The sequence below is a fragment of the Lasiodiplodia theobromae genome (genome assembly GCF_012971845.1).
Source record: "Lasiodiplodia theobromae strain AM2As chromosome Unknown scaffold_50, whole genome shotgun sequence".
Classification (NCBI taxonomy): Eukaryota; Fungi; Ascomycota; class Dothideomycetes; order Botryosphaeriales; family Botryosphaeriaceae; genus Lasiodiplodia; species Lasiodiplodia theobromae.
In genome coordinates this window covers 54,856-68,595 of record NW_023336531.1, presented here as the reverse complement: position 1 = coordinate 68,595, position 13,740 = coordinate 54,856, and the positions used below count along the sequence as shown (strand labels likewise).

At 55.1% G+C, this 13,740-nt stretch overlaps 6 protein-coding genes across 6 annotated transcripts; 3 read left to right on the top strand and 3 right to left on the bottom strand.

The window, feature by feature from the left end:
• Positions 1-303: 303 nt before the first annotated feature.
• Positions 304-4,930, top strand: LTHEOB_11541 (ATP-dependent bile acid permease; the record flags this gene model as incomplete). Its single annotated transcript, XM_035508309.1, has 4 exons — positions 304-579; positions 635-915; positions 971-1,333; positions 1,384-4,930. The coding sequence occupies 4 exons, from the start codon at positions 304-306 to the stop codon at positions 4,928-4,930; spliced, it is 4,467 nt and encodes a 1,488-aa protein (XP_035365864.1).
• A 1,571-nt stretch (positions 4,931-6,501) lies between these two features.
• Positions 6,502-7,834, top strand: LTHEOB_11540 (Ankyrin repeat protein; the record flags this gene model as incomplete). The annotated part of the gene is made up of 2 exons (XM_035508308.1): positions 6,502-6,649; positions 6,702-7,834. The coding sequence occupies 2 exons, from the start codon at positions 6,502-6,504 to the stop codon at positions 7,832-7,834; spliced, it is 1,281 nt and encodes a 426-aa protein (XP_035365863.1).
• Positions 7,835-8,171: 337 nt separating this feature from the next.
• Positions 8,172-9,689, bottom strand: LTHEOB_11539 (Clavaminate synthase-like protein; the record flags this gene model as incomplete). Its single annotated transcript, XM_035508306.1, has 4 exons — positions 8,172-8,609; positions 8,861-9,100; positions 9,273-9,446; positions 9,519-9,689. 4 exons carry the CDS (start codon positions 9,687-9,689, stop codon positions 8,172-8,174), a joined length of 1,023 nt encoding a protein of 340 aa, XP_035365862.1.
• Positions 9,690-10,346: 657 nt separating this feature from the next.
• Positions 10,347-11,279, bottom strand: LTHEOB_11538 (Class II aldolase/adducin; the record flags this gene model as incomplete). Its single annotated transcript, XM_035508305.1, has 2 exons — positions 10,347-10,421; positions 10,473-11,279. 2 exons carry the CDS (start codon positions 11,277-11,279, stop codon positions 10,347-10,349), a joined length of 882 nt encoding a protein of 293 aa, XP_035365861.1.
• A 285-nt stretch (positions 11,280-11,564) lies between these two features.
• LTHEOB_11537 (Thymine dioxygenase) lies at positions 11,565-12,668 on the top strand (the record flags this gene model as incomplete). Its single annotated transcript, XM_035508304.1, has 3 exons — positions 11,565-11,726; positions 11,779-11,931; positions 11,982-12,668. 3 exons carry the CDS (start codon positions 11,565-11,567, stop codon positions 12,666-12,668), a joined length of 1,002 nt encoding a protein of 333 aa, XP_035365860.1.
• Positions 12,669-13,133: 465 nt separating this feature from the next.
• Positions 13,134-13,685, bottom strand: LTHEOB_11536 (Transcription elongation factor s-ii protein; the record flags this gene model as incomplete). The annotated part of the gene is made up of 1 exon (XM_035508303.1): positions 13,134-13,685. The coding sequence occupies one exon, from the start codon at positions 13,683-13,685 to the stop codon at positions 13,134-13,136; it is 552 nt and encodes a 183-aa protein (XP_035365859.1).
• Between the last annotated feature and the right edge of the window lie 55 nt (positions 13,686-13,740).

Genomic DNA, 13,740 nt, shown 5'->3' with positions numbered 1-13,740 from the left:
ATCAGGGCCAGGTGCAATACTAGCAGGGACAGACCTCTGAACTACGGTTTTACAGGTAGTTCAAATGATAATGTTGCCGAAATAGGCATGGTGGTATAGTGACAGGCCCCCTTAGGCTGCTGACAGGGCCTGTCAGCGGCTGACCAGGCTCGCTGCATAGTGATGACACGGACGCACCACTCAACTCCGGAAAAGCCAGAGCCCCGCGCTCGAATGCAAAGAACAACAGCCCAGGGTGGCTGAATTGCCGAAGACGATTTCGATATTTTGTTTCAGCCTTACCTTTCCTAGTACGCCGCGGAGATGGCGTCTGTAACCATCACAGCAGCATGTTTTGCCGTGCCAGTGGCATGCACGTTTTTCAGCGTGCGGCAAAAGCGGCAATCTCTCCAGGCATACACCAGTCTGGCAGCGGATGAAGATGTTGATGGGGTGGAGGATGGTGTTGATGACACCCCACTGCCGGCGCGCACGGCCAGATTGTTTGCTGCGGTCGGCACCATCTGCGCGCTGGTTGCATCTGCGTTTGCATGTCTGGATGTACGCTCGCTCGATGGCATTCTACTTCTTGCTGGATGGGTGAGATAGGTCGCTCAGGTGTTTCTGGGCCCATGCGCTGATGCAGTTTTCGCAGGCATTGGTCGCTTTCCAGGCGCTGAGATTCGTGCGCGAAAATTCTTCGTCGCGGCGACGTTATCGGCTAGGACTCCTACTGGCCGGGTCTTGCATCGCGCTGCTTATCGGAGTCGCTTTCACCAACTACTTCTCTGTAGAAGCCTCGACGGTATTCCGCGTGGTGAGCGGAGCTGAGCTGGTTGCGGGCGCTGTTGTAGCGGTGGGTGGCGTTTCAGTGCCGCGGCAACAGGCCTCAACCGAGTCAATCGACGCCCAAAACTCCGTCTCCGCACTCTCCAAGTGAGCATTGCCACACCAACCCTTTCAATCGTCACTCGCTCACTCCTCTCTATAGGCACACATTCTCCTGGGTCCGTCCTCTTCTGGACCATGCCAGAGCCCAGGGAACTCTCGAATATGCAGACCTGCCGTCCTTGGCCAGCGACGTGCGCACCGGCCATTTGCACGCCCGCTTTCATCGCAGTTCATCAACTCCGCTATGGCGTCTCGTCATCGCCGACCATCGCGCCAGCTTTATCGTGCAGTGGGCATTGACCGGTGTTGAGAGCTTCCTTCTTGTTGGCCCTCAGTTCTGTTTGTTCCAACTGCTCAAGCTGCTCGAACGCAAGGGCACCGAATCCGTCGACCAGCGCCACCTTTGGCTCTGGGCAGCTGCTTTGATAGTCTTGAAAATCACTCACCTCTTCTGCGAGTCATGGTACGTACCTGTCTTAATGGTCCACTTGCAGCCTTGCTGACTCTGCGTAGGATCGAGTGGGTCAATTTTGCCATGTTGGCTACCCCAATTCGGTCTCAGCTGTCTGCCCTGATCTTCACGAAGTCCATGCGCCTCAAGGACATCAGGACGGTGAAGCATGCCAGCGTTACCGCCAAGAAGCGGAGCAGTGAGGATGGAGACTCGGGCATTGGCGATGTCGAGGAAGAGGCTCTCGAGATGGAGACGTTGATGACTAAAGAAGAGCGTGACGCTGCTCAGAGTGACGACAAAGACGAGGAGGAGGTTGAAGAGGAATCCAGCCAAGCAGCTCAAGGCGCCATCAACCTTTTGGGTGTCGATGTGCAGCGCGTTTCTGATTTTGCCGGCTACAACGTCCTCATTCCCGGAAGCCTGCTGAAAATCATCATCGCCGCGTGCTTCCTCGTCAATCTCATCGGCTGGATCAGCACCATTGTCGGCCTGTCTGTCCCCATCATATTTCAGCCCCTCAACCAAGTGGCCACCCGTGGATACTCCAATGCAGCCGAAGCCGTCATGATGATTCGCGACGAGAAGACGCATGTTGTAACCGAAGCCCTGCACGGTATCCGCCAGATCAAGTTCTCAGCCATTGAAGGTCAGTGGCAAAAGGTCATCATGGATACCCGCAAGCGTGAGCTGGGTGCCCAGTGGCGCTTGTTCAAATGGGGTACCTTCATGACATTCACTTGGCTTTCCATGCCCATTCTCCTCGGTGCCGCTGCTCTAGGAACCTATGCCTGGCTCAACGGCTCCGTTACTGCTTCAGTCGCCTTCACCGCCCTCTCTGTATTCACCAGTCTCGAGTGGACGCTCAGCGTGGTCCCCACCACCATCACCGAGCTGATCGATGCCAAGGTCAGCATCACCAGGATTCAGCAACATCTAGACCAGCCAAACGAACGTGGGGACGCCAAGTCTGGCGACGAAGTCATCTTCAAGAACGCCTCTGTGAGATGGCCTTCTGAATCCATTGATTCCGCTGCCTTCACGCTGCGCGATCTGAACCTCCACTTTCCCAGCAATCAGCTCAGCGTTATTCATGGCAAAACGGGCTCCGGTAAAAGTCTCTTGCTGGCTGCGATACTTGGAGAAGCAGACGTAGTGAAGGGCACTGTGACAGCCCCCCGGTCTGAATCATCTCTCGGCCGTCGCGATGATCTCGCCACACTCAGCAACTGGACCATCCCGTCTTCGGTCGCATTTGTTTCGCAAATCCCATGGATCGAGAATGCGTCATTGAAGAACAACATTTTGTTCGGACTGCCGTTCGTATCCACCAGGTACTGGAAGGTGCTTGATGCTTGCGCATTGACAAAAGACCTCGAGGTCCTCCCTGACGGAGAAGAGACCGAGATCGGTGCCAGCGGAATCAACCTCAGCGGCGGCCAAAGATGGCGCGTTACTTTGGCTCGAGCTCTGTACTCGAGAGCCGGTGTTCTGGTGCTTGATGACATCTTCAGCGCGGTCGATACCCATGTTGGCCAGCATATTCTTGTCAATGCCTTGCACGGAGATCTGGTCGAGGGACGGACAAGGATACTCGTCACTCACCACATCGGACTTGTCTCATCCCTTGCAAGCTATATCGTTGAGCTTGACGGTGACGGCTTTGTGAGGAGTGCCTCACATCATCGGCCAGCGATTCAACACTTCAACAACATCTCAAACAACATTTCTGAAGGCTCGGATGAACTGCAAGTCGTCGAGCTTGAGGGAACGAAGCCTCCACCGAAGAAATTCGTGGAGGAGGAAGTTCGTGAGAAAGGAAGGGTCAAGCTTGACGTCTACAAAGGCTACATGGGGGCCTCTGGTGGAGTGTCGTATTGGACACTCACCATTGGGCTTTATGTACTTTCGGCGCTCAGTATCCTCGGTCGTTCCTACTGGATCAAGCACTGGACCCAGCAAACAAGCTCGAGGCCCCCCGACGAAGACCCCGGCAGCGATCTCAAGTTCTATCTTGGTGTGTACCTCGGCATCTCGACATTTGCCGCATGCACAATCGCAATCAAAACATTGACAGTCATGCGCGCTGCAATTCGCGCTTCGCATGCCCTCTTTGAGAAAATCACATACACTGTTCTCCATGCACCTCCACGGTGGCTGGATACGGTTCCTGTTGGTCGTATCATGAACCGCTTCGTCGGCGATTTCGCCCTGGTGGACTCCCGTCTTGGCGGTGACTTCAATTGGTCCTTCCATGGCATCCTGACCATCATGACCATCATTGGCGCTGCTCTGTTCGTGTCTGGGTACATGATCCTACCAATCGTGCTCTTCGCCATAGTGAGCTTGTACTACACCAACGTCTACCTGGAAGGCGCCAGGGACATCAAGCGACTCGAGAGCAACGCCAAGTCGCCAATTTTCGAGCTGCTCGGCTCGGCCCTGGCCGGCCTGGCAACGATCCGTAGCTTCGGGAAGGCGGATGAGTATGCCGAACGCATGTTTGCTCGTATCGATGACTACGGCAAGAGTACCTGGAACCTGCTCTTGGCCACGCGCTGGATGGCTTTCCGACACGGCCTGTTCGGTAGCGTTTTCACGTTTCTCGTAGCTGTGACCGTCATCCTCCTCGACGGCATAAGTGCCTCGCTTGCTGGATTCACCCTCGGCTTTGCTTTGGAGTATTCCAACATCGCCATCCAGACAATTGGGCGGTACACTGGCTTTGAGCTCGACATGAACTCGGCCGAGCGCGTGATTGAGTACACCAAACTCAAGACGGAGGATTTATCAGGGGAAAGCGCCCCACAAGACTGGCCCACTGAGGGCCGACTCGAGGTCAAGAACCTGGCCGTCAGCTACGCACCCGACCTACCCCTTGTGCTGAAAGGATTATCCTTCACAGCCGAGGCCCGCCAGCGTATTGGCGTGGTTGGAAGGACAGGCAGCGGCAAATCATCCCTGACGCTCGCTCTTTTCCGCTTTCTCCAAGCACGCGAAGGCCGCATCCTCATCGACGGTACGGACATCTCGCGGATCCGGCTCCAGGATCTCCGGAGCAGGCTCGCCATCATCCCGCAAGACCCTGTCCTGTTCTCTGGCACGCTGCGGTCCAACCTCGACCCCTTTGACGACCACAGCGACGCCGAGCTGCTGGACGCGCTGCGGCGAGTACACCTTCTGGGCGACTATGACGACGGCGCGGGCGCCACTGCCAACATTAACGTCTTCCGGGATCTGCAGTCCCCTGTGGCGCGCGGCGGGCTGAACCTGTCGCAGGGGCAGCGGCAGCTGCTCTGCCTGGCGCGGGCGGTTGTGCGCCGGCCTCGGCTCATGGTGCTCGATGAGGCAACCAGCGCGGTCGACATGCAAACCGACGCCCTCATCCAGCGCAGCATCCGCGAGGACTTTGCCGACTGCACCCTCCTCGTCATCGCCCACCGCCTCAGCACCGTCGCCGACTTCGACAAGGTGCTCGTCATGGACCAAGGGCACGCCGTCGAGTTCGACGCGCCCGCCACGCTCCTTCGCAGTGGTCGCGGCGCCTTCTCCGATATGGTCGCGAAGAGCGGTGAGAAGGATGCCATCGAGAAACTTCTGCTGGGTTGATGAGTTGCGTCTTCTAGCGCGCAGCCCGAAGGCGTGCTGCGTCTCGGAAACAGGGAATCGGGTATAACACGACATCTGCTGTTTGAGCCTGGCTACATGCGTCTGATGTGCATACGCTAAGCTTTGGCCGAGGAAGGACTGGTTAGGCGCTGCTGAAGTATTGGCCCCCTACCCAATGTGCACTACATCCAACTACATAGATATAAGGATCTGCTCAAAAGAGAAAATTAGGTTTGATAGTCGAGATCCTTGAGAAAGTGAAAATGAAGCCGGTCTTGGAGGTGTGACGAGACATCAGCGCATCCTTTTGAGCGATTATTAGGGCGCGGCTCGCGTGGCGGTGGCGTACCAGCAAGCTAATAAGCGATGCTTGGATGGCTAGCAGCTGGTGCCGGGGAAGTGCTTACTCAGATGGGATGCCTGGCAGATCCAAATCGTCCGGCTACAATCTCCATTCGCCCGCTTTACCGTGACATGCTGTGTTGTTGCTTTTCGGTCTGGCCGCTGTGCGACCCAGGTCAGCATCCGTGTGGAGCGGAGGGTGTTGTGTGACAGGCTAGTCCGCAATTGGCAGCTGCGATAACCCAACCAAGGCGACACATCACGGCGGAAGGGGCGTGCGATGTGCGTTCCTATCTCCGTCCTGGCGAATGGGAATAAATTAGCCTATCACACCGGTGCTTCGGATCTCAATGGCTGCATCCCCGCTGGGGCGTGCTCCAAGACGGAGGGATCGCCCCGTTCACAGCTATCAGCGGCGGCTCGGTTCTGGCCGTGGCGTGGTGGGGGCCGCGAGCATGGGCCAGGATCCCCCGCACCCTGCTTGTGTCTCGACAGTCCTCAAGTTGATGATGACACCCAGCTGCAACATAATATCGCTGTCGCTACTTTTCTGAACCCCTGGCGTAAGCCTTCCACTTCGGGTCATCATGCTCCCACACCGGCGACTCAGGCATGAGACATTACCGAGCATGTGGGCGAACAGCCCATCCACCTCGCTATGCACGCTCGCCTGGATACGATGTGGGCTCGTGGGCGCTAGACCCGGAGGGCGCTAATATCCGCATGACCTCCCGTTCGTCGCCGACCTTTTCCTTCCACCGCTTCTAGACCATTGCGCTGAATTCACGTGGAAATAGGCAAACGCGTAGTTCGCATAAGGCTACGCCCCCTAACGTCTACCAGGCACGCGCGATGGAGTTGAACGGAGGATTCTCCCGCCCAATGGCCCCACCGGGGCAAATTAGCGTAGCAATGGTGTACGCGTTTTGCTCCCGCCATCCGCCAAAGGATTCGTATCCCATCCGCCATAACGCAGGTTCCCACCCATAGCACCATCATGCATTACCCCAAACAAGAAGTCGACGACTGGCCTTGACTAGCAACACCAACACGTTGACGAGAATTTCCATTGGCCCACATTACAAGCCCTGATGTCATTCAGTCTCGGAGGACGTGCTGACGGCCTGGCCAAAAAAACGGTGCAATGCTAATCCCCGCCCCTTGCCCCTCCCCCACTGGACCCTGATTCTGCTTATAGTCTGACCGAGGGCTTTGCTCCCTCATCAACCATGACCGTTGGCATTGAACAACCCAAGCCTCGTTATACCACTCGTGCCGTTGGCGACGACACGGCTGAACTGGAAGAGGAATTGGCGAGAGCTACTACGCCCATCCATCGACGCCGTCTACAGAACCGCATTGCCCAGAGGAATCACAGTAAGCTTTTGCCACTGCTATATAGTCCGGACCTGAAGTAACCTTGGTACAGGAAAAAGAGTCCGTCTGGCCCAACAGCAACAGCGCGAACAGGAAGAAGAGGAACAGAGACAGCAGCAAGAGCAGCAAGAACCCAAGTCTCCAGAACGTCCAATTTCCGACGTGGAAGGAGAGGGCCAGATCAACGGCGCTAGTGAAATACTTGACCCGATGCCCTCCACCCCAATGCGCCATCCCGACGCGCACACCACTTCAACACGAGTCCATCCAGGAAGCCCTGCCGGCTCCCGTATGAGCATCGACAATAGCTTCGCACCTTCTCGAACCGATTTCGACTTCAGCATGCCCGTTGCGTCCGCCAAACCACCCACACCGATATCGTTAGACAGCGGAAGCAACAAGAGTTACAGGAACAGTGTGTCGGGCTCCTCGTTCTGCATGTCCTGCGGCGCCGTAAACGATGTGGTCGACACCAATTCATTCCTAGACACGAGCCGCCGCATCCAGGACTGGCGGCCGGTATCACCCATCGACTTTGACGATCACGTCGTCGACGCTCCCAGCTTCATATCGCTATCCCAAACACAGATGAACCCAGACCAACACCAGCCACCACCACAACAACATCAACAACGACAACAAAACCACCAACATCAAACCTGCCACCAGCACCAACACCACCACAACCACAACAACAACCACACCCACCAATCCATCTCCGCCCACGCATCCCCCAAAACCACCACCATCACCACCGCACACATACCTTCCACCCGGCCCACCACCGCCGCCCCAGCACCGCCACCACCCGCACCCCAGCGCAACAACAACAACACCCACATCGTGCAGTCCAAAGCCGGCACAGCGCACAAGTGGACGACGGCGCTGCACATCGCGGCCGAGCGGGGCCACGAGAAGACGGTGCGCCTCCTCCTCGGCCCGCAGGGCGGCGCCAACGTCAACGAGAAGGACAGCCGCGGGTCGACGGCTCTGCACGTCGCGGCCGCCAACGGCGACGAGGCCATGGTGCGGCTGCTGCTCGACTGTAACGCCGACGTGCACGCGGCCGACGAGCAGGGGTGGTCGGCGCTGCATCGGGCGGCGGAGCGCGGGGATGAGGGGGTGTTGTTGTTGCTGTTGGGGGCGAGGGGGGGTGGTGGTGGTGGTGGTGAGGGTGGGTATTAGGGTTGATGGATGTCAATTCGTGCGATGGTGCTTTGGGCGTTTGTCGTGTGGGTTTACGTTCGCTTTTTGGAATTGGGAGCTGTGTGCTGGCATGGCTTGCGGGTGTGTGAAGGGGGGGAATATTTTTCATTCTCTTTCTTTGTTTGATTCTATGGCGCTGGCCTGTATGCATAGCCATCTGGACATTCTTCTTCAAAAAGAAAGCCGACAAAAGGCTTCAGGACATAGGATCTTTTTTTTTTAAACGCAGACAAGACCAGACAGAAAAATGAAAGACTGAGTAGAATGAGAGTACAGACAATATTTTTGCCGTATGTGATGCAATCCACTTCTCTCCTCAACCGTAAATCTTCTGCAGCTTGATCTGGTTCCACTCAAATGCCGTCATGTCGGGATACTTGGCAGGCCTGCCCGCCAACTCGTCAACAAACTCGGCCATCGGCTTCAGACTGACGTGCCTCGCCACCTTGGCGAAATACGCCACGCTGTACCTCGGCGCAAGAACCCCGTTTTCGCGATCTTGCTCGCTGACAGGGACCGTGACCCGATGGCTGACAGACGTCAGCACGTCGTTGGTCAGCCGCTGCAGCGAGTCGCCGATGTTGACCAGGATCTCCGAAGCCGAGCTCGCTTCGACCGGAATGTAGTGGCCCGGCTGCGTCTGCGACTCCACTTCGAGCCCGCCGACGCTGTCCTGGAAGAGGAGCGTTACGGTGCCGAAGTCGGTGTGTTCGGAGATGCGGGACATGCGGCCGGTGCGCAGGGAAGGAATATCCTGCAAGGGGGGAATTAGCCGCTGTGATTCTTCTGCTGACACTTGGATGGGAGGTGTAGAATCAGGGGGTGTGTATGTGATGGTGGCTTGAGCGAAAGTGTCGATGTCAGATTAAAGTGTTGCAGGGGTCGAGGAGGGGCACTGCGGCACAGCGCCGTACCCGCTGTGTGCGATCGTGGCGTCGGCAGCAAGGCTGTTTTGCGGGGTTGATGCAGGGTATCTCTCCTCCACGTTTGTTCGTCTCTGCTTACGATTTCAGGATAGTAGTTGAGCCGCATCTCGCTCACGTTCTCGCGGCACCGTTCTACCAGATCAACCTTGACGCCGCGCGCCCGGAACCCTTGCTCTAATGCCTTCAGGATGCCCATGTGCACCGCTTGACACATGTCGTAGAACCCTTCCATGGCATGGCGGAAGCCGGGGAATTCCGACTCTGTGGGCCATTTGTTTTCGTAGAGAGGATCGTCGACGGCACCTGTGTCAAAGGATTCCTGTTTCGAGGCAGAGTTTATGGTTAGCAAAGATGAGTCAGAAGGACGGCAACAAAAGCGGAAGGCTCGGATGGTGCCTCCGAGGTGTGCAGGGATAGAGATAGTGAAGTGAGAAAAGGGGTAAGCCGACCGAGCCGTGGATCTTCACACCACCATGCGATAGAAGACTTACCTTGAGGTCAAAGATTCCATCTTTGTTGACCCTTTCCTTGACACCCTTCTCAAAATCTGTGATGTTGTCTGATCGCTCTTGGCCGGCACAGACCCAGCCGCGGTTCGGGTTGGCGCGGGGAGGATGCGCCACGCTGCGCTTGACGTGGTCAGGTAGTTGGAAGAACTCCCGGTTCTGTTTGCACACACGATGTCAGGTCATCTAATAAAATAATGGTGACTGTTTGATGATGTTAATCGGACTTACCCATCGGAAGATGCCATCGATATCTTCGTCCGGGATGCCATGGTTAATCAACTTCACCATTCCCTGATTACTGAAACCCTCGATCAGGGCGTCACAGAAGGCAGCTTGCTCCGCAGCCGAGGCATCGGGGCCTAACGCCTTTCCATCAAGCAATCTGATTGGGGATGACATTTTCGTGGTTGGTTTTCGTGTCGGCGATGTCGGCCGTACTCTCTCGAAAGGGAACACTCAAGTGGGTGGTGGATTCTTGGTTCGACTTCGGTGCTCTTCAAGTTCGAGCTAATATGTTCTGGTCTGGTGCTGGCTTTAGAATCGACTCGTGCAATGACAGTGGGTGGGAACGGCGTGTATGAGGTACCTGATATGGGAACAGTAGCCTGTGTGGATAGCTTCCCGCACTTTGCTCCTCGTCAGCACCCATTGAGCTGACACGCACTCCATCGGGTCAAGGCATATCGCACTAGCTGCATCTCTTGCTGACGGGAATGCCTGATGTGTGCTGGTCTCGTCCAGGCTTTGCGGCAAGGACCACCATCGACTGTGCAGAGCAACGTCAGCATCCTTGGCATTTCTGGAGAGCTCTATGGACCTGGGGAATTGTTGCCTGGCGTCGACTCGCGCGGTATGCGACGCTAGCTATCATGGACGCTACTGCATCAATGTCTGTGTCTGTGTCAGGGGTATCTCATGGGTCAATGTTCACTATAAATTGCCGTTTCAATTTTACAGATCGGTAGTTCAACGAATGTATTTATGGTTTGAGTAGCAGTATAAGACTATAAAAATAGTTCGTTCATCTACCGGTCAAGCGCAGCAAGTATATAGCCATCAAGTGCAAAATTCCCCACCACTAAGGTGCAATTCAAGCTCATAGTCCGGCTGGAACTCACGGTACAGATTATTCTGGCTTCAATGTTAGCTCAGTTCAAAAATAGATTGATTGGATAACATTACCGCTTCGCTTGTCATCTTGAAGTTGTAGGCAGCCTCCTCGTCGGAGATGATTCTTTTGCAAAGGCCATTGGCGGCCGCGGCTTCAGCAAGAAGCTGAACTTGACAGCTGGTCTCCATCAGGCGGAAGAGATAGGCAGCCTCGTCAACTGTCGCACCCACAGTCAGCATGCCATGGTTCATGAGCATGCATGCCTTAGCTGGACCGAGTGCTTGAGCAATGCGCTCGCCTTCGCTGCCATCAAGTGCCAAGCCGCCATACTCGGCATAGACTGCTTGAGCGCCGAAAATATTGCAAATATCCTGATTGAGCATCTCCAGCGGACGAGCGAATGCCGACCACGCACGGCCGTGTGGTGAGTGGGTGTGGCATACGGCGTGGACATCCGGGCGGGCTTCATGAACGGCGCGGTGGATGAGGAAGCCTGTTGCATTGGCAGGCCGGCCGCTGCTGCCCTCAACCAAGACCTTCCCCGTCTTCATATCCAGGAGAATCATATCTGATGCGCGGAGCAGGGCGTAGTGCACGCCCAGCGGGTTGATCCAGAAGGCGTTGGTGACAATGGGGTCGCGCACGCTGATGTGGCCCGACATTCCCTCGGTGAAGCCGTGCCGGGCAAAGACTCGGAAAGCCCCAGCCATGTGCTCAAGTTGCCATCGGCGTTTCTTCTCCAGGCTGCTGAAAGTCGGGATACCTGCGAGAGCGAGCGGGCCGTGCGACATGGCTTCGAGTGGGGTTGGCTCCATCCCCTCGGTATGTTGTTTGGCTACCACTGATGCAGCCTCGTTGCCGTTTGTGATGGATCCCATAGCTTGGTAAGGTCGCGAAAGACGCAAATTGGTGGGTATGGTGCAATGCTGTGCGATGCTGCTGTGATGGTGTTGTTGTTGCTGCAATGGGTAGCTCGATGTGGGGACCAATCAGAATGCTCATCTTCCTTGGAGCATCCCGGCAGTCAGCAAAACATGCTGACAGCCTACCCCTCATACACTTGTGTAACTGCTCATGTCAGAAATACATAGATTTAAGTTCAGAGCTACTGATCCAAGGCTCCAAGCGGCAGCAAGACGAACACACACACACACAAGCCAATCATGGACTTCCCTCAACTCGACTACGCCGATGTCACCAGCGGCGACCCAGTTCGCCAGAGCAAGTTTGCCACAGAATTGGTGAAAAGCTTCGAGACCTTCGGGTTTGCCTCTATCATCAACCATGACGTGCCTGAAGAGACAATCAAGGAGTGCTTTCAATACGTCAGTGGCTTTATTCCGTTCGGAAATCAGACATACTGACAAAATTTTGTAGAGCCGCAAATTTTTCGCACTGCCCCATGAGACTAAGATGTTGTCAAAGCATCCTCAAGGCATAGCACCGCGTGGCTACAGCTTCGTGGGCCAAGAGAATCTTTCCAGTCTGACCCGAGCGGACAGAAACATGGATAAGTATGTGGAAACAAAGGTAAGCTATGCACCCCATCATAGCTAGACATTAAACTAATACATCAACAGGAGTCATGGGATCAGGGAGCACCAAATGATATCCCCAACCCTACCAACTGGGCCGCCACCGAGGCGATTCCGGGATTCCGGGACTTTATGGAGAAGATGTTCAACACGATGCACGACTTCGAGGAGCGGCTGCTCGTCTCGTTGGCTGTAGGCTTGGGGCTACCAGCAACGCACTTTGATCTGATGCACACGGACCGTGTCAATGAGTTCCGCCTGCTGCACTACCCGGAGGTCAAGGTCAAGGACATCCTGGCGCCCGACACAACCCAGCGCACTAGGGCATCCGAGCACACTGATTTCGGAAGCTTGACCCTGCTTTTCCAGGACTCTGTCGGCGGCCTGGAGGTCGAGGCGCACAACCAGCCTGGTACATTTTACCCCATCAAGGCTGCCAGCCCGGCCATGATCATCAACATCGGAGACTCGATGCAGCGCTGGACCAACGACCGCTTGCGCTCCACCTGCCACCGCGTCACTGTGCCTCCGGCCATGCGCAAGGCCAGTGAAGATGGGACTGACGATGCAGTCATCCCGTCGAGGTATTCCATTGTCTTCTTCGGGAAGCCGAACAGGGATGTCTCCCTGTATCCTTTCCCTCAATTCATGAAGAGTGGAACGAAGTACCCGGACATCACTGCTGGGGAATACAACCACTTGAGGGTTATTACTACGCAACCATATGTTTAGACTGCTTGCACTTGCACGTGCTGGATGGGAAAATACAATTAGCGAATGCAGATTTTTTGGTGTCAGACTTTCATACATCATACATTACCTCGCCGTGTGCGCAATATTGTGAAAGTTTCTGTGTTGAATCATTTGAAAATCTCCGTGCTACTCTCCGCTTTCCACAGATTTCGCATTGCAGGATTAAAAATCGCCCAACTCTTTCGGTGCGCATGACAGGTTTTTGACGGAAGATTATCTACTGAGTAGCATTCCATGTGCTCTCGGTGCATTGCTGTATTAACCTGTTGAGATTCTATGTGCCTATTTGTTTAATTCAAGATTGGTTATCAGGTTTTATCATTCAATGCTATTAAATTAATCTTCGAAGATTAAAGACATTATAAGCATGTCACAACGATTTAAAAAAAAATAAACTCTTGCAAAGACGGATTCGGGAATTCTATTGATGAGTCTGTGTAATAATCAAAGCTCCTCTTCACCCACACCTGCCCACGCATTCAGGTTGTCGGCCCAGATTTCCAGCTGGCCAATTTTTCCATCGGCATCAAACCCGCTCAAAACAAATACAAAATGCTCCTCCCAAGTGCGCTTGGTTTGCACGCCAGACAAAGAAGCGTGGCATTTCACCAACACAGCACCAGGCCCTTGGTCTGGAGAGTGAAGGGCATTTGGATCGACGACGTACGCATTCTCTTTCGGCAAGGTGTTTGCGTGTGCATGAAGGGCCAAGGTAGCCCCCAAAAGGTCGAAATAGTCGTCGCAAGTGATGCTGTCGGCGGTGGTGTTTGCTCCGTTTGTCGTCAAGGTGCTGCTGCGACGGCCGCGAAAGAGCTTCCCGACAAAGGGGAGACGCTTCTGGGCCCATTCTGGACCATGCTCAATGATTCGTGGATCATTGGCGACAAAGTATTTTTCCAGAAGCTCCGGAGGCGGTAGAGAGCCTGAGACAAAGGCGTTGGAAAATTCCTGTGCAACGGAGCGGAGAGTGGCGGAGCGGGAAGTAGTGTCAGCCATGGTGTTTGAATGAGTCCTGAGAAGATGCTGTAGAGACTATGGACAGTTTGTGCGA